The sequence below is a fragment of the Natrix helvetica genome (assembly GCF_964273705.1).
Source record: "Natrix helvetica genome assembly, chromosome: 2".
Classification (NCBI taxonomy): Eukaryota; Metazoa; Chordata; class Lepidosauria; order Squamata; family Natricidae; genus Natrix; species Natrix helvetica.
The window spans coordinates 296,479,579-296,497,424 of NC_138552.1; the positions used below are offsets into that span (position 1 = coordinate 296,479,579).

The 17,846-nt window shown below is 48.2% G+C and overlaps 2 protein-coding genes across 2 annotated transcripts in view; one reads left to right on the plus strand and one right to left on the minus strand.

Annotated features, from left to right (window-relative positions):
• EFCAB5 (EF-hand calcium binding domain 5) overlaps positions 1 to 10,009 on the minus strand; it is a 53,104-nt gene extending 43,095 nt beyond the window's left edge. The window contains exon 1 of the mRNA XM_081940450.1: positions 9,920 to 10,009. The gene's annotated coding sequence lies outside the window, so the exon portion shown is untranslated. The remainder of the gene's footprint in view (positions 1 to 9,919) is intronic.
• SSH2 (slingshot protein phosphatase 2) overlaps positions 9,752 to 17,846 on the plus strand; it is a 141,933-nt gene continuing 133,838 nt past the window's right edge. Inside the window, exon 1 of the mRNA XM_081945386.1 lies at positions 9,752 to 10,029. Within this exon, the coding sequence (XP_081801512.1) occupies positions 9,967 to 10,029 (63 nt within the window). The 5' untranslated portion in view covers positions 9,752 to 9,966. The remainder of the gene's footprint in view (positions 10,030 to 17,846) is intronic.

Sequence of the window (17,846 nt, forward strand, 5' to 3'; positions counted from 1 at the left end):
ACGCATTGATCATTACCTCTTAATTCAGCATATCACCCCAAGTGCAACGACGGGTAGGAGCCCCGCTGAACTACTCATGGGCCGCCGTCTACGGTCTCACCTGGACCGTCTTTACCCAAATTACTCTGCCACAGCTCCCCCAGACTCCACAAGCAAAATTCGGTCTTTTAGCATAGGGGATTCAGTATACGCCCACAACTATGCAGGGGGAACATTGTGGATGCCGGCAAAGGTCATTGGCATCACGGGTCCACGATCGTATCTGCTGGAACTGGAAGATGGGCGGAACTGGAAAAGGCACATCGATCAACTTCGGGGTCGCCTAGCGCACTCAGACCTTCGAAACGAAGACGAAATTTTCCTGCCTACAGAAAGTCAGCCACGCGAGAGCCCCATCATAGAAAACTACGACACCTGCGAACCAAGCTCGGAACAAGAAAGCACGCACGAAGCAGAGCAACCCCCAGGCAACGCAACCGAGCAGACTCCGGAACGCCCTAGCAATGAGGGTACGAAACCTCCCGAACGTGGATCGGGAAAAGCATCCGATCCGGAAACCATTTCTGACCAACCAGAACCTCGACGTTCCTCCCGAGTAAGGCAACCCCCAACATACCTAAAAGACTATGTTACCTACCGCAACGTTCCGTCTAGGAGGGGAGGGGTGTTAGATATTAGCATATATCGTGGCAAGTCTCCCCTCTGGTCCGCGGCTACAGCGGGAAACAGGTATCGTTCTGATTGGTTGAGGGGTGTACCCGATCCCTATAAAAGGGGAACCCTTCGACCACAGAGCAAGCTGGATCACTACTTCTATTAATAAAGAGCTGATAAGTCACTTCGTGTCCGCAGTCTGTCCTCTTGCTGCCCAGATCTAACAGGGGCAATAAGGCAGCTGCCAAAAAAACCACCCCACCTTTGAAATAATGGTTATAAACATTGCAGGCGCCCCAAGCTGTTAAACCACTAACCCAGGGGTGTCCAAACTTGGGAACTTTTAAGACTTGTGGACTTCAACTCCCAGAATTCCCACAACAGCATAGCTAGCTGGGGTATTCTGGGAGTTGAAGTCCACAAGTCTTAAAATTTCCCAAGTTTGGACACCCCTGCACTAACCTTTCGACGCCAAGAAATCAGGAGTGAGGTTGTATGATCTGGAAAAGATTTGGGTACATCATCCATAGCAAAGAAAGGAGACGCGAGAAAAATGTGTGCAGATCAGCGCATTGGTGCGTGGTTTCCATAAGGCAAGTGGGCTTTAATCTTGCAAGAACAGACACACACAGAGAAAGAAATGCCAAAACGAACAAGGAAAGGTTAAAAACAAGAAGATGATTTTTGCTCCATTGAAGACTTTTGATGGCACGGATTACACAGATCAAACCAGAAAGCGGAATAGAGCAAAGCTTTGGGTGTTGTGTGTTGTGTGCCAAAATACTTGGGTTCTTCTTCTGAGGAACCTTGACAAGGGCAAAGAGGGAGGAGGGACCACACTTGGAAAACAAGCAGGGTAAACAAGAATGGGCCTTATGTGCCGGTATCGATTTAATTTACAGAATATACAGCTAGTCCTCTCCTTACGACCGTTTGTTTAGCGAACCTTGAAGTTACGACGGTGCAGGGGAAAAAAGGGACTACAGGACCGTTTTTCACACTTACGACCATTGCGGCATCCCCATGGTCACGGGATTTGCGTTCAGATGCTTGGCGACCGACTCACATTTATGACGGTTGCAGTGTTCAGGGGTCACATCATCCCTGTTTACGACCTTCCGACCAGCAAAGTCTACGGAAAAGCTGGATTCGCTTAACAACCATTTTGCTAACTTAACGACTGTAGTGATTCATCTAACAACTGTGGCAGGAAAGGTTGTAGAGTGGGACAAGACTCACTTAACAAATGTCTTGCTTCGCAAATTTTGGCCTCGGTTGTCGTCGTTAAGTCCCCTGTGGTTTTGGGGTTGAGTATCACCTCTACGCTGATGATACTCAGCTGTATATTTCAATTCCAAGCCACCCCAACGAGGCTGTCGAAGTGATGTCCCGGTGTTTGGAGGCCGTCGGGGTCTGGATGGGGGACAACAGACTTAAACTCAACCCCTCCAAGACTGAGTGGCTGTGGCTACCGGCACCTCGGTTCAGCCAGCTGATTCCATCGCTGGCCATAGGGGGCGAGCAATTGCCCCCTGTGGAACGGGCGCGCAATTTGGGCGTCCTCCTTGATGCCCGGCTGTCAATGGATGACCATGTGGCGGCCGTGGCAAGGGGGGCGTTCCACCAGGTTCGCCTGGTGCGCCAATTGCGCCCCCTACTGGACCGGGATGCCCTACGCACGGTCACTCATGCGCTGGTGACGTCCCGCCTGGATTACTGCAACGCTCTCTACATGGGGCTGCCCTTGGGACGCGCCCGGAGACTGCAGTTAGTTCAGAATGCAGCCGCGCGGGCTGTGATGGGGAGTACGAGGTACTCCCACGTAACACCTCTCCTGCGCGAGCTGCATTGGCTACCTGTGGTTTTCCGGGAGCGTTTCAAGGTGCTGATTACCATCTTTAAAGCGCTCCATGGCACGGGACCTAGTTACTTGCGGGATCGCATCCTCCCACATACATCCCTGCGGCCAATACGCTCACACAGGGAGGGACTTCTCCTGGTGCCATCCACTGGACAATGCCGGCGGGCGACACCGAGGAGTAGGGCCTTCTCTGTGATGGGCCCAACCCTCTGGAATGACCTCCCCCCCGACATTAGAACCACTTCTGACCTCCGCTCCTTCCGGCAAAAACTGAAGACTCACCTGTTCCGATTAGCAGGCCTGGCATAATTCAACTGTCCCTCCTGGCAAACGTACTATATCTGGTTTTTTTAGGGTTTTTTTTAATTTACTGTATTTGTTTTTAGGGGTTTGAATTTATTTTATATCTGCTTTGTACAGTTCTTTTAACGGCATTTTAACCTCCTCCATGTCAACTGTCAACTGTACATATTTAATTTTATTGTATCTTGTTATATTTTGTATGAACTGTACACCGCCCCGAGTCCCATTCGGGAGAGGGGGCGGTCTAGAAGCATTAAATTAAATTAAATTAAATTAAAACCTTTTGTAAGAACGGGAAGAATGAAAGAAATAATAAAAATGGGAATAAAAATTGGAGGTCGAAACACAAATGGGAATACAGCAAGTAGCCCTGGACTTACAACCGTTCATTTAGAGACTGTTCAAAGTTACGACGGCACTGAAAAGAGAGACTTATAACCGTTTTTCACACAACCGTTCCAGAATCTTCATGGTCAGGTGATCAAAATTGGCAACTGACTCATATTTATGATGATTACAATGTTCCCGGGATCACGTGATCCCCTTTTACGACCTTCTGACAAGTAAAGGCAATGGGGAAGCCAGATTCACTTAACAACCATGTTACTAAATGATCAACTGCAGTGATTCACTTAAGAACTGTGGCAAGAAAAGGTTGTAAAATGGGGCAAAATTCACTTAACAAATGTTTCACTTAGCAACAGATAGTTTGAGTTCAATTGTGGTTGTAAGTTGAGAATTACCTGTATTTACAATTTTTGCAGCTTCCAAAAAGCAAAGTCAATGGAAGTAGGACGATTCACTTAACAACGGTCTGGAATGATAGGATCTCCTGCCTGAGCAGGGATTTGGACTAGATGACCTCCAAGGATGTCTGTTATCTGATTCCCTTAAAAACGGCTGGCTGAACAACCGTGGTAGAAAGGGACATAAAATTGGGCGTGACTCACTTAAAAACCACCTTGCGTAGCCACAGAAATGTTGGTTTCATTTGCGAGGATTGTATTTTGCCAGTTGAGAATAAAGAGCAGGAACATTTATCGCGAAAAGAGAATGTGAAAATTCAGATTAATATCATACTTTAATAGAGGAAATGTCAACCTACACTACACATTCAACGCACATGGAGAGTACAGAGAGAAAGAAATAAAAGACCTTTACGCTACAGAGAAAGCAAACAGTAATTTTAGATAATGTCAGGAAGGGCATAAAGGACACTATAATGATAGCAAAGATGAGAATAATAAAAATAATGTTCTTTGTAATCATATGTGGGGATATCTCAGTGGAGAAAGTAGAGGCGGAAAGACAGAGGAATGTAAAGAGTAAGGTTCTACATTTAGGCAACAAAAACGGAATGCACAGGTACAGTATAGGTGATACCATACTCAGTAGTAGTAACTGTGAAAGGGATCTTGGAGTCCTAGTGGACAACCATTTAAATATGAGCCAGCAGTGTGCAGCAGCTGCCAAAAAAGCCAACACAGTTCTAGGCTGCATCAACAGAGGGAGAGAATCAAGATCACGTGAAGTGTTAATACCACTTTATAATGCCTTGGTAAGGCCACACTTGGAATACTGCATTCAGTTCTGGTCGCCACGATGTAAAAAAGATGCGGAGACTCTAGAAAGAGTGCAGAGAAGAGCAACAAAGATGATTAGGGGACTGGAGACTAAAACATATGAAGAACGGTTGCAGGAACTGGGTATGTTTAGCTTAAGAGAAAGAAGGACTAGGGGAGACATGATAGCATTATTCCAATATCTCAGGGGTTGCCACAAAGAAGAGGGAGTCAAGCTATTCTCCAAGGCACCTGAGGGCAGAACAAGAAGCAATGGGTGGAAACTAATCAAGGAGAGAAGCAATTTAGAACTGAGGAGGAATTTCCTGACAGTGAGAACAATTAATCAGTGGAACAGCTTGCCTCCAGAAGTTGTGAATGCCCCAACACTGGAAGTCTTTAAGAAGATGTTGGATAGCTATTTGTCTGAAACGGTATAGGGTTTCCTGCCTAGGCAGGGGGTTGGACTAGAAGACCTCCAAGGTCCCTTCCAACTCTACTATTGTATTGTATTGTATTGTAAATAATTGTCTATTTCTTTACTTGTTTCATTGATTTATAAGGTAAAAGATAAAGGTTCCCCTTGCACATCTGTGCTAGTCGTTCCCGACTTTAGGGGGCAGTGCTCATCTCCGTTTCAAAGCCAAAGAGCCGGCGCTGTCCGAAGACATTTCCATGGTCATGTGGCCGGCATGACTCAATGTAGAAGGCGCACAGAACGCTGTTCCCTTCCCACCAAAGGTGGTCCCTATTTTTCTACTTGCATTTTTTTACCTGCTTTCGAACTGCTAGATTGGCAAAAGTTGGCACAAGTCACGGGAGCTCACTCCATTCTGCGATGCTAGGGATTCGAACCGCCGAACTGCCGACCTTTCTGATCGACAAGTTCAGCATCTTGGCCACTGAGCTACTCTGTCCCATTGATTTATATGGCTGCCCAATTCACAAATTTGATTCTGGACAGGTAACATAAGATTATATTATACAGGTAGTCCTCAACTTACAAGGCTTCATTTAGTGACAGTTCAAAGTTACAACATCACAGAAAAAAATGACTTATGATCGTTTTTTCACATTTACGTCCGTTTCAGGTCCCCATGGTCACATGATCAAAATTCAGTTGCTTGGCAACTGACTCATATTTAAGACGGCGGCAGTTTCCCACGGTCACATGATCTCCCTTTGCAAACTTCTGACAAGCAAACTCAACGGGGCAGCCAGACTCACATAACAACGGTGTTACTAATTTAACAACTGCAGTGATTAACTTAGCAACGATGGCAAGAAAGGTTGTGAAATGGGGCAAAACTCACATAAAAATTGTCTCACTTAGCAATGGAAATTTTGGGTGCAATTGGGGTCATAAGTCAAGGATCACCTGTATTATGCTTATATGGATTTGGAAAAATTTGTTGAGAATATCATGCACCAGCCAAGAACTCCTAGACCAAAAGCAGGTTGTCCTCAAATTATGACCCTCCTACGGATCAGAAGTAAGGCAACTCTTAAATCATGTCCAAGTTGACTTTTCTTAATATGTTTGTTAAATCATTGCAATTGTTAAGTGAATCACAGAGTCTTTAAGTGAGTCCAGCTTTCCCCATCGGTTTTGCTTTTCTGGAAAGTGGCAAATGATTGAATGGAGTGGAAGCTCATCCCTCTTAAAGCATGCTTCCTGGGGGATTCTGGGAGTTGAAATCCTCCCATTTTAAAGCATGCTGGCTGGGGGATTCTGGGAGTGAAAGTCCACCCCTCTTTAAGTTACTGAGCTTGAGAAACACTGAATTACGCCCTATTAGTGCCTCCTTGGTAGCAATGTACCATCGCTTCTCTCTATAGTAGACTTAAAATCCCAAACAGAACTATGATTAATTCGGAGGCCCTGATGCTAGGAGGGACCGTGGCTGTTATTCCTTTACATGCTTTCCTCCTGCCTTGTTTACTTTTCCCCTACGTGCGTTTTCAAACTCTGTCCATCCTCCAACGTCTTTCTTGTGCTGTTTTTGGCTGTTCCTCGCAAGGCTCCGATGGCTTTTCCAAGCATTTTATACAGAACGTTCTCAAATATCATTGGAATTCCAAAATATCAAGCCAAGACATTTACTGTAAATACTGTAACTGGCAAGACTTTGCTTGGGGTCAAGATCTCAAAACAGAAGGGCTCTTGCAAAAAAAAAGGGATTAGGTCCATAACAAAGCGACTCCCTCCCTTCATAGGAACTGGGGTGCCAGCGCTGCACGGAGGATGGTAGTAAGAATGCGCTGAAAATCCAAATTAGAGTAGAATAGAATAGAGCTGGAAGGGACCTTAGAGGTCTTCTAGTCCAGCCCCCTGCTCAAGCAGGGCTTAGTAACATGGGGCTTAGCAACAATGTTAGGGCTTAATACAGGTAGTCCTCGACTTACAACAAATCTACCTGGGGTGGCAGAGGCATGCTGGGAGTTGAAGTTCGCACCTCTGAAATATGCTGAGATTGGTGACCTCTTTGGCCAACAGGAGGCAGAATTGCATGGATTCCCCAGCTAATTCACATTTATTCACATGCATTTAGCAGATGGCACCTACAGATGTCATACAATCACAAATTTCATTTAAATACAGCTCCACCAAATGATAGATAGATAGGTAGGTAGGTAGGTAGGCAGGCAGGCAGGCAGGCAGACAGACAGACAGGCAGACAGACGGGAGAGAGAGGAGGGATAGAGATAGATAGATGATAGATAGATAGATAGACAGACAGACAGACAAACAGACAGATAAATAGGCGAGACGGGGGGAGATAGCTCGCTCGCTCTATCTATCTATCTATCATCTATCTATCTATCTATCTATCTATCTATCTATCTATCTATCATCTATCTATCTATCCTGTTTCCCCGAAAATAAGACCTCCCTGGATAATAAGCCAATTGGGCTTTTGAGCACATATGGTAAAATAAGCCCCCCCCCCCCGAAAATATTGGAACACAGCAGCAGCTGTGAGGTGACCACACTCGCCGCTTCCTGCACCTCAAAAATAATAAGGCCTCCCCGAAAATAAGGCCAAGCGCTTATTTGGGGGGTCAAAAGAAAATAAGACCCTGCCTTATTTTGGGGGAAACACGGTAGAGATGTAGGCTCTGAAGTGGTAGACCCCCAGGCAACATTATTAACAGAGAGGCTAAAAGTCTATACCAGTGATGGCGAACATTTTCCGCACTGAGTGCCCAAACCGGAATACGCATGCATGCAATTGCATGTGCACATGCCAGACCAATGGAAACCCGAAGACCAGCTAGCTGGCACGCACATCCCTGTTTTTCGGGCCATTTTCAGGCCCATTTTGGGCCACTTCTGGGCCATTTCCAGGTGCTCCGGCACCCACTTGAAAAAATGACCCCAAAACGGCCTGAAAATGCCCCCAAAATGCCCCAGAAAATGACCTGAAAAACAGCCTATTTTTTGGGCGTTTTCGGGTGCTCCAGCGCCTGCAAAGACCAGCCGGCAGCCCCAAAAACTGAAGAGCAGCTGGCGAGAGCACGCGTGCCCATAGGTTCGCCATCACGGGTCTACACCCATGGGGACCAAACTGGATCAAATTGGATCATGCCACAGGATCAAAAACTGCAGAGGCAGCGATACTTAATCCACTGCAAAATAGCAGAGAAAATAGCAAAAAGGAGGAGGAGGAAAAAAGAAAGGAACGTCCTGCTTTTAAATTTCAGTGGGAGCCCGGTGAAAAATGAAACCCGGCTAACTAACAAATGCCGAGCAATACTGTCTACGTTGCAAGTCAAGACTTCTCTTCATGGCCCGGGGAGGGTATTTTCCCCGGGTTCGAGAAAAGGAACATTGTCAGCCGATCCTTTGGAGATCCAGGGATCTTTTACAAGCCTTGCAGGGACGTTTGCTGGTTGTAAGCCAAGAAGGAGAGGGAGGTTGGGGGCTTTTGGCAGGGATGGTATGTTTGAGTCCAGCCCTACCTACTCTGTTTCCCCCAAAATAAGACCCAACTGGAAAATAAGCCCTGCTGTGTTTCCCCGAAAATAAGACCCTGTGTGGCCTGCTTTGTGGGAGTGGCTTGCCGGCCATGTGACCGAGTGGGAGCGGCTTTGCAGTCATGTGACTGGGTGGGCATGGCCAACTTGTAAAATGTGGTGAAACTCACTTAACAACGCTCTTGCTTAGCAACCAAAATGTTGGCTCAGGAACTCTGCCATTTGAAGCGCGGAAGTCTTAAAAGATGTCAAGTTACAAGACCTTTGCACCCCTAACCCTTTAGAAAAAAACCCCAGGGGTGTTCAAACCTGACAGCTTTAAGACTGTAAGGTTTAGATAGGACTTTAGAGGCGGGCGGAGTGATTGGTGAGCCAGCCAATCAGTAAGCAGTGGGCGGGGCAAGCGTGGTGTGGACAGGCAGGGGGAGGGAGCTGGAACCGGTTCTAAACGGCATGGTAGATTTGTGGAACCTCTTCTATAGAAGAGGTTAGAACTGGCGGGAACCCACCCCTGACCCAGTCTTATTTTCGGGGAAACACGGTAGTAGAGACCCTCTGTCTCAACTGTGTAGGGAGAGAAAGCGTGGGAATCTCCCTGGAGATTTTCCCGCTGGAGATGCAGCTGCGGGAGCTAAGACCATTTAAGCTTCTTCCCAGCACTGAATCGCTTTAGGGTTTCATCCCCGTTGGCCACGCTGGCGTCACCGTCGACACTTGGGTAAAAGTTGGGAATGCACAGGTGATCCCGGACTTACAACAGTTCGTTTAGTGATGATTCAAAGTTACGACAGCACTGGAAAAAGGGTCTTACGACAATTGTTCACACATACAGCCGTTGCAGCATTCCCATGGTCACATGGTCCAAGTTTAGATGCTTGGCCACGGACTCATATTTATGACGGTCGCAGTGTCCCGGGGTCACGCGATCCCCTTTGGCGACCTTCTGACAAGCCAAGTCAAAGGGGGAAGCCAGATTCATTTAACGACGGGTGGCTAACTTAACAATTACAGGGATTTACTTAGCAACCGTGCCAAGAAAGGTCGTTTGAATGGGGCAAAGCTCACTTAACTTGACTCGCTTAACCACAGAAAGGAGTACGTGTAAACACAAACACACACACGTCTCACTTAACAGCATAAATTTGGGGCTCCATTGTGGTTGTAAGTCGAGGACTAACAGCCCCCCCCACACACGCGCACGCAAGCACGCGCTCGCCTGCTCGCGCTCGCAAGAGAGGCTAAGGCAGTTCATCCTCTGCAGCGGGCGCGCAACAGTTAACCGCACGCGCAGGGGGCGTGGCCGCGGCGAAGGGGGCGTGGCAAGAGGGGAGGTAGAGGGAGGGGAAGCCGGCCCGGCGGCTTGACAGGTGACGCATGCGCGCTGCCGCCTCATTGTGCCCGGCCGGCCCAACCCCGCCGCGCCTCAGTCGGCGAGCGAGCGTTGGCGGGGGAGGCCGCCATCGCCGCCGCCGTTGCTGCTCCCGCCGCCTCCGCCGCCGCTCCCTCGCTCCCCTCACGGGTCATCCGTCCTCCTCGCTTCGGCCGCCCGACATGGACTAACCCCGAGGGCTCTTGGCAGGCCGGCCGGGGAGGCCCCGCCGCGCCCCGATGGCTCTGGTGACGGTGCAGCGCTCGCCGACCCCCAGCGCCACCTCCAGCCCCTGCGCCTCGGTGAGTGGCTCGGCGGGAGGGGGGATCGCGCCCGTTGCTGCCGCCGCGGTCGAGAGGGCGGCTTCTGCGCAGGCGCGGCGCTCGCGCTCGCCTCTCTTTCTCTCTCCCCCCTCCCTCCCCGCCCCGGCGCCGCTCGCGTGTTTTTCCGTATTTTGTCCTCCTCCCGCCACCGTCCTCCCCCCTCCTTCTGCCTGCCTTGACAGCTGCAGCCCATTCATTTTTTCCTGGCTGCTTCCATTCATTCATTCATTCATTCATTCATTCCTCTTTTCCCCCTTCCCCCGCTTCCAAAATGGAGGCTGAGGCTGGGAGTGGGCGCCTCGGGGTGACCCTTGGCGGGGGATGCCTTTCAGCCCCAGCCCACTCCTCCCCCTCCAGCTGCACACCCCAGGGGTGTGTTTGTGTGTCTCTGTGTGTGTTTGTGTCTTTTTTATGTGTGTGCGCCTCTGGGGCCTTTAAGGGGTGACCCACACCCCGTTACTCACATACTTGGTTCCCTGCTTGCTTTTCTGTTGAAAAGATTCCCGTTTGGGAGCTTTAAAAAAATTGATTAACAAAATGTGATTTGTGATTGTACAGGTAGTCCTCGACTTACAACTGTTCATTTAGCGACTATCTGAAGTGGCAATGGCAGTGACTTGGGACTCACCCTGACAACTGTTGCAGCATCTCTGTGGTCAGGGGATCAAACTTTGGATGCTGGGCAGCGGGTTCATATTTATGACGGTCGTAGCGTCCCGGGTGTGGGTGTGTATCACATGATCCCCATTTGCGACTCTTCTGACGAAACAAAGTCAGTGGGGAAACCCAACTCAGTTATCAACGGCAGTGATTCCCTTAACAAATGTGGCCAGAAGAGTTGTCATTCCCTTCACAAATTTCTCACTTTGCAACGTGAATTCTGGCCTCAGTTGTGGTCGTACATCGAGCACTGCCTGTATCTTAGGATTGATGATCTGTGACCTATCGCTTTTGTTGTTTGCGTGTGCACTGAGAGCTGATGCACCAGAGACAATTTCCTGGTGGGTCCAATCACACTTGACTAATAAAGAATATTCCTATTTTGTTTTTAGCGAAAAAAACAACAACAACCCCAAAAGCCTCAGGGATTTTGGGTTGCAGAGAGAAAGAGAGAGGTTTTTGTCTTCGGTCTGTTGGGAGGAGAGAAGGAGCGGGGCTTCTGAGGGGCGTGCAGAGCGACAGCTGCATAGGAAATACCCCTTTTCCCTTTCCTCCCCGCTTTGGAAAAAGATGCAGCCCAGTTGGAGGGCTGGGAATGAGCAACTGAAGGGCTCTCTAAGGAGCTCAGTGGGGAGGGGTGCCTGGCTGAATGTTTCTGGGGCTGGGGGCGGGGGTCCCAAGCAGTGATGGGCCTCCCCCTTTGGAGTGAAGGTTAGACTGGAAGTTATTCTTTTATTTCTCTCTGCCTGTATCATTTTTTGCAAGAGTTGAAGGCGGTGAACGTATCTAGCACACCTTCGCCTTCCTGTTTTCCCCACAGCAACAATTACTGACAGATGATTGTTCTCAAGTCATTGAGCCAGATATTATGCCTAAGGCAGGAGGACTACAACTCACCCTCTCCTGGTGAGTGACTCAGTCAACAGGCTTTCCTGTCTAAGCGGCGGGACTAGAATTGACTGTCTTCTGCTGATTGTGCCAAAGGTGGGGTTAGAACTCCCGGTCATCTGGTGTTTGGCCCAAAGTCACCCAGCTGGTTTATATGCCTAAAATGGGACTAGAACTCACTGTCACCTGGTGATTGGCTCAAAGTCATCCAGCTGGCTTCCGTGCCTACAGTGGGACTAGAATTCACCATCTCCCAGTTTCTAGGCTGGTGCCTTAACCACTAGGCGAAACTAGCTCTCCAGTGGGAAATAGCATGCATAAGACAGGACTAGAACTCCCAGTCACCTGGTGATTGGCCCAGAGTCATCCAGATGGCTTTCATAGCAAAAGCGAGACTAGAACTCCCAGTCACCTGGTGATTGGCCCAGAGTCATCCAAATGGCTTTCATAGCAAAAGCGAGACTAGAACTCCCAGTCGCCGGGTGATTGGCCAAGAGTCATCCAGATGGCTTTCATAGCTAAGGCGAGACTAGAACTCCCAGTTGCCTGGTGATTGGCCCAGAGTCATCCAGCTGGCTTCCATGCCTATGGCGGGACTAGAAGTCACCGTCTCCCAGTTTCCAGCCTGGTGCCTTAACCACTAGACCAAAAACTAGCCCTCCAGTGGGAAATAGCACCCACGGTAAACCCTTGGCATGCTCTACCCTTGCTAAGAATGCCACCCGGATGTCATCGGGTGTTGGCCTCGGCTTGGAGCAGGGGTCCCCAAAACCTGGCAACTTTAAGACTTTGTGGACTTCAACTCCCAGAATTCTCCAGCCAGCATGGTTTAATATAAGCCGAGCTGGCTGGAGAATTCTGGGAGTTGAAGTCCACAAGACTTGAAGTCGTCAAGTTTGAAGACCTCTGCCTTTCTCATTTTTCTGAGCGTTTAAAAAAAGACACAAAATACCACAACAAACATCTACTTCCTTTTGAGTAGTTGCAAGGCAGGAGAAACGCCATGCAAATGCACGAATAAACGCAGCAGGAACAGAAGGCTTAGCAAATAAGGGTGGGGGAAGCTGCTCAATGTTTATTTAACCACATTTGCACACCACCTCTGTGTGGCAGAGAGTGTTGTCTACACACAAGCAAATGAACTAAAATCAGTCGCAGGACCAAAACAGGAACCGGTGACGGCTGGTAATCTCTGCAAGGGCAGTCCCTGCTAAAGTGGAATCTCTTTAACATTCGGGATAGGGCGGCACAGCAATATAAATTGCATTTAGCATTCAAGTTTAGATGGTATAGAACGGGGATGGCAAACCTATGACCTGTGTGCCAGAGGTGGCAGATAGAGCCCTTTCTGTGGGCATGCGCTGTCACCAGCTTCTCTTCTGGTTTCCAGCAAGCACATGCGCGGTGGCCAGCTTATCTTCATGGGCAACAGAGCGCCAGAAAACAACCTGAAAATTACCCCCCCAAAATTCCCTGGAAATGGCCTGAAAAATGCCCCCAAAATGTCCCGAAAATGGCTGAAAAACAGCCTGAAAATGGCCTGGAAATGCCCAAAAAATGCCCCCCAAAACAGGCATGTGCCAGCTGGTCTTTGGTTTTTCAGTGCTCCAGCACATATGGAAACTAGCTAGCCAGTGTGCATGTGTGCGCCAGCCAGCTGGATTTTCGGATTTCCAGCATGCGCTTGCTTGCCAGCCAGCCGGTATTAGCATACGCTGGTGTGCCGGAAACATGCATGCGCATGCTGGAAACCCAAAGACCAGCTGGCTGGTGCGCGCATGCACACTGGCCAGTTGGTCTTTGGGTTTCCAGCACTCTGGCTCGCGCACATGCCCATCCCTGGTATAGAAGACTTACCTATTGCTAATTTTATTTTCCCTCCGTAGGGTTAACTTGCACCTGGAGAAATGTGCCTTCGGTGTTTCTGTGTCGCTATTTTGCAGTGCTCTGTAATCTAAAAGCTGCTGGGTTTTTGATTTTTCTTTCAAGGTGGTGCTAGTAAGAATGAGTCCTCTAAAAGGAACAGAGAATAGCTTGTCAAGCGGGCGTTTCTGCAGCATTTAACCCTCAATAGGATCTTGTTCAGTTGAATAGGGACTCTTTTTCTACAAACCTCCTTCAGGTTTTAGCTCTAGTTTGACTGGAATAGAGCTGGGAGGGACTTCGGAGGTCTTCTAGTCCAACCCCCTGCTCAAGCAGGAGACCCTATACCATTTTAGGCAGGTGGCTGTCTAGTCTCTTCTTAAAAATCTCCAGTGATGGAATATCCAAGACATCTGATGGCAGGGAGTTCCACTGATTAATTGTTCAGGAAATTCCTCCTTACTTCCAGGTTGCTTCTCTCCTTGATAAATTTCCATCCATTGTTTCTCATCCTGCCTTCTGGTACTTTTGGAGAACAGGTGGAACAACCCCCCTTTCTTTGTGGCAGCCCCTTAAATCCTGGAATCCTCCTCTCATATCCCCCCCGAGTCCCTCTTTTCTCTAGAGTGGCCAAACCCAAATCCTGCAGCCGTTCTTCCTATGTTTTTGTCTCCAGATCTTTAATCGTCTTAGTTGCTCTTCTCTGCACTTTTTCCAAAGCCTGAACATCTTTTTTGTAATAATGTGAGCAAAACTGGATGCAGAATATTCCAGATGTGGGATTAGGGTACGATATGATAGAAGGATTCCAGGGGCTTTGGAAAATAAGTGGGCCCCCTCTTCTTTGGGGCAGCCCCTCGTGTATCAGAAGAGTGCTGTCATGCCCCCCCCCCCCCCAGTCTTTCTTTGCTTTAAACTAGACATCCCCAGGGCTCCCTGGGGAAGAGCCTCATGCTGGGAACGATGGAGGGCAAAAGAAGAAGGAGGGGATGACAGAGAAGGAGGGGGCTGGATGGAGTCACGGAAGCAGCAGGCCTGAGCTTCAATGGACTCTGGGGGATGGGAGAGGACAGGAAGGCCTGGAGGAACATGGTCCATGAGGTCACGGTGGGTCTTTTTAAGAAGATGTTGGATAACTATTTGTCTGAAGAGGTTTTCCTGCCTAGGCAGGGGGTTGGACTAGAAGACCTCCAAGGTCCCTTCCAACTCTGTTATTCTATTCTATTCTATTCTATTCTATTCTATTCTATTCTATTCTATTCTATTCTATTCTATTCTATTCTATTCTATTCTATCTTCTATTTTCTCCTCTATTCCATTTTATACAATACAATACAATAGTAGAGTTGGAAGGGACTTTGGAGGTCTTCTAGTCCAACCCCCTGCCTAGGCAGGAAACCCTATACCGTTCCAGACAAATAGCTATCCAACATCTTCTTAAAGACTTTCAATGTTGGGGCATTCACAACTTCTGGAGGCAACTTCTGTTCCACTGATTCATTGTTCTAACCATCAGGAAATTTCTCCTCGGTTCTAAGTTGCTTCTCTCCTTGATTAGTTTCCACCCATTGCTTCTTGTTCTACCCTCAGGTGCCTTGGAGAATAGCTTGACTCCCTCTTCTTTGTGGCAACCCCTGATTTTTTCTCTTCTATTTTTCTCTTCTATTCTCTTCTATATTTCTATTCTATTGTTTTATTCTATATTTCTATTCTATTCCATTCCATTCCATTCTATTCTCTATTATATTATATTTTCTCTTCTATTCCTCTATATTTCTATTCTATTCTATTCTTTTATTCTATATTTCTATTCTATTCCATTCCATTCTATTCTATTCTATTTTTTCTTCTCTTTTCTTCTCTTCTCTTCTTTTATTATATGTTTCTATTCTATTCTATTCTATTCCATTCCATTCCATTCTATTCTCTATACTTTATTCTCTTCTCTTCTTTTATTCTATATTTCTTTTTCCATTCCATTCTATTCTATTTTCTCTTCTCTTCTTTTATTCTATATTTCTATTCTATTCCATTCCATTCCATTCTATTCTCTCTCCTCTTCTCTTTTTTTCTCTTCTCTTCTAAACATGTTTTAGCCTCCAGGCCTTTCATCATCTTACTTGCTCTTCCCTGCGTTCCATCCAAGGTAATTCAGCTTCAAGTACCTGCCCCAATTTCTCCTTTTTCTCGTGTCCGTTTTTGGCTGTTTTATCTCAGCGGAAAACTTGCATTGGAGTCCTGCTCCTGGAAGGTTTCTCTCCCCGTGTCACGCCGCTCTCGCCAGAACAAATTCTCAGGACACAGGGGTTTGTTTTTCTGCAAAATGTGTGTTGACGCCCTTCTCGGTTTTGGGATTCTGTGCACGGCTCTTATTGTCGGCGGGGCCAGCCAAGAGATCAGAGGCCCCTGAGCCAAATCTGCCCCACCGCAGGCGTTGAAACATCTGTTATTGTCCGGAGGCGAACCAAGCGGCTGGACGGGACGGGGCTGCCGCGTGTTTTCCAGGCCCTGGGTCAGAAAGGACAGCAGGCGGCTGTGATGGGACCTGCCAGATCTTTGACCGTCTCCTCGAACGGAGGAGGGGACCCAGCCGCCAAGTCGGTTTCATAACCGTCGCAAAGCGGTATGCTGGGGGGAAAAAAGGGGGGGACCTCGGGAGGCGATGAAGCCTCCAGTTCCAGATCCCTCCGTCTATGTCAGGGGTGTCCAAACTTGGGAACTTTAAGACTTGTGGACTTCAACTCCCAGAATTCCCCAGCCAGTCCACAAGTCTTAAAGTTCCCAAGTTTGGACACCCCTGGTCTATGTTTTGTGTGGGCTCTGTGGGTCAGTTAGGGAAAGGTTCCCCTCGCGCCTATGGGCGACGGTAGTCGTTCCTGTCTCTAGGGGGCGGTGCTCATCTCCCTTTCATAGTTACACAGTGCAGTACAGTCCTCGCTTTACAACCAGAAACAGGACCAGAACTTTTGGTTGCTAAGCAAGGCGGTTGCTAAGTGGGTCATGCCCGATGTTATGATCTTTTTCCAATGGTTGTTGAGCAAATCATTGCACTTTTTAAGTGAAGCAGACGGACGTTAAGTGAATCCGGCTATATTGTGCGATAAAGATAGAAGGTAAAGCTTCCCCCTCTCACATCTGTGCTAGGCGTTCCGGACTCTAGGGGGCGGTGCTCATCTCCGCTTCAAAGCCGAAGAGCCAGCGCTGTCCAAAGACGTCTCCGTGGTCATGTGGCCGGCAGGACTCAAGGCCAAAGGCGCAAGGAACGCTGTTCCCTTCCCACCAAAGGTGGTTCCTGTTTTTCTACTTGCATTTTTTACTGGCTTTCGAATTTCTAGATTGGCAGAAGCTGGGACAAGTCTCAGGAGCTCACTCCGTTACGCGGCACGAGGGATTCGAACCGCCCAACTGCCGACCTTTCTGATGGACAAGCTCAGCGTCTTAGCCACTGAGCCACCTCGTCCCCTTGTGGGTCAGTTAGGGGTGATTTTAAGATTTCATTCTGCAGTACAGGTAGTCCTCGACTTGCAACAGTTCATTTAGTGACCGTTCAAAGTTCCAACGACAATGAAAAATGTGACGTACCACCGCTATTCACAGTTATGACCTTTGTAGCCTCCGCGTGATTGTGCGATCAAAACTGGTTGGCAACTGGCTCATAGTTATGACAGTCGCAATGTCCTGGGGTCACCAACCCTGTTTTTGCGACCTTCCGACGAGCAAAATCAATGGGGAAGCCAGATTCACTTAACAACCATGTGGCTAACCCATCAACGCCAATGATTCGCTGAACAAATGTGGCAAGAAAGTTAGGGACGCGGTGGCTCAGTGGCTAAGATGCTGAGCTTGTCGATCAGAAAAGGTCGGCAGTTCGGCAGTTCGAATCCTAGCACTGCGTAACTGAGTGAGCTCCCGTTCCTTGTGCCAGAGCTTCTGCCAACCTAGCAGTTCGAAAGCACGTGAAAAATGCAAGTAGAAAAACAGGAACCACCTTTGGTGGGAAGGGAACAGCGTTCCGGGCGCCTTCGGCGTTTAGTCATGCTGGTCACATGACCACGGAAACGTCTTCGGACAGTGCTGGTTCTTCGGCTTTGAAACGGAGACCAGCACCGCCCCCTAGAGTCAGGAACGACTAGCAGATATGTGCAAGGGGAACCTTTATCTTCTATCTTTATCACATTATATAGCCGGATTCACTTAATGTCTGTCTGTTTCACTTAATAAGTGCAATGATTTGCTTAACAACCATTGGAAAAAGATTGTAACATCAGGCATGACTCACTTAACAACCGCCTTGCTTAGCAACCAAAAGTTCTGGTCCTGATTCTGGTTGTAAAGCGAGGACTGTACTGTACTGAGTAACTATGAAACGGAGATGAGCACCACCC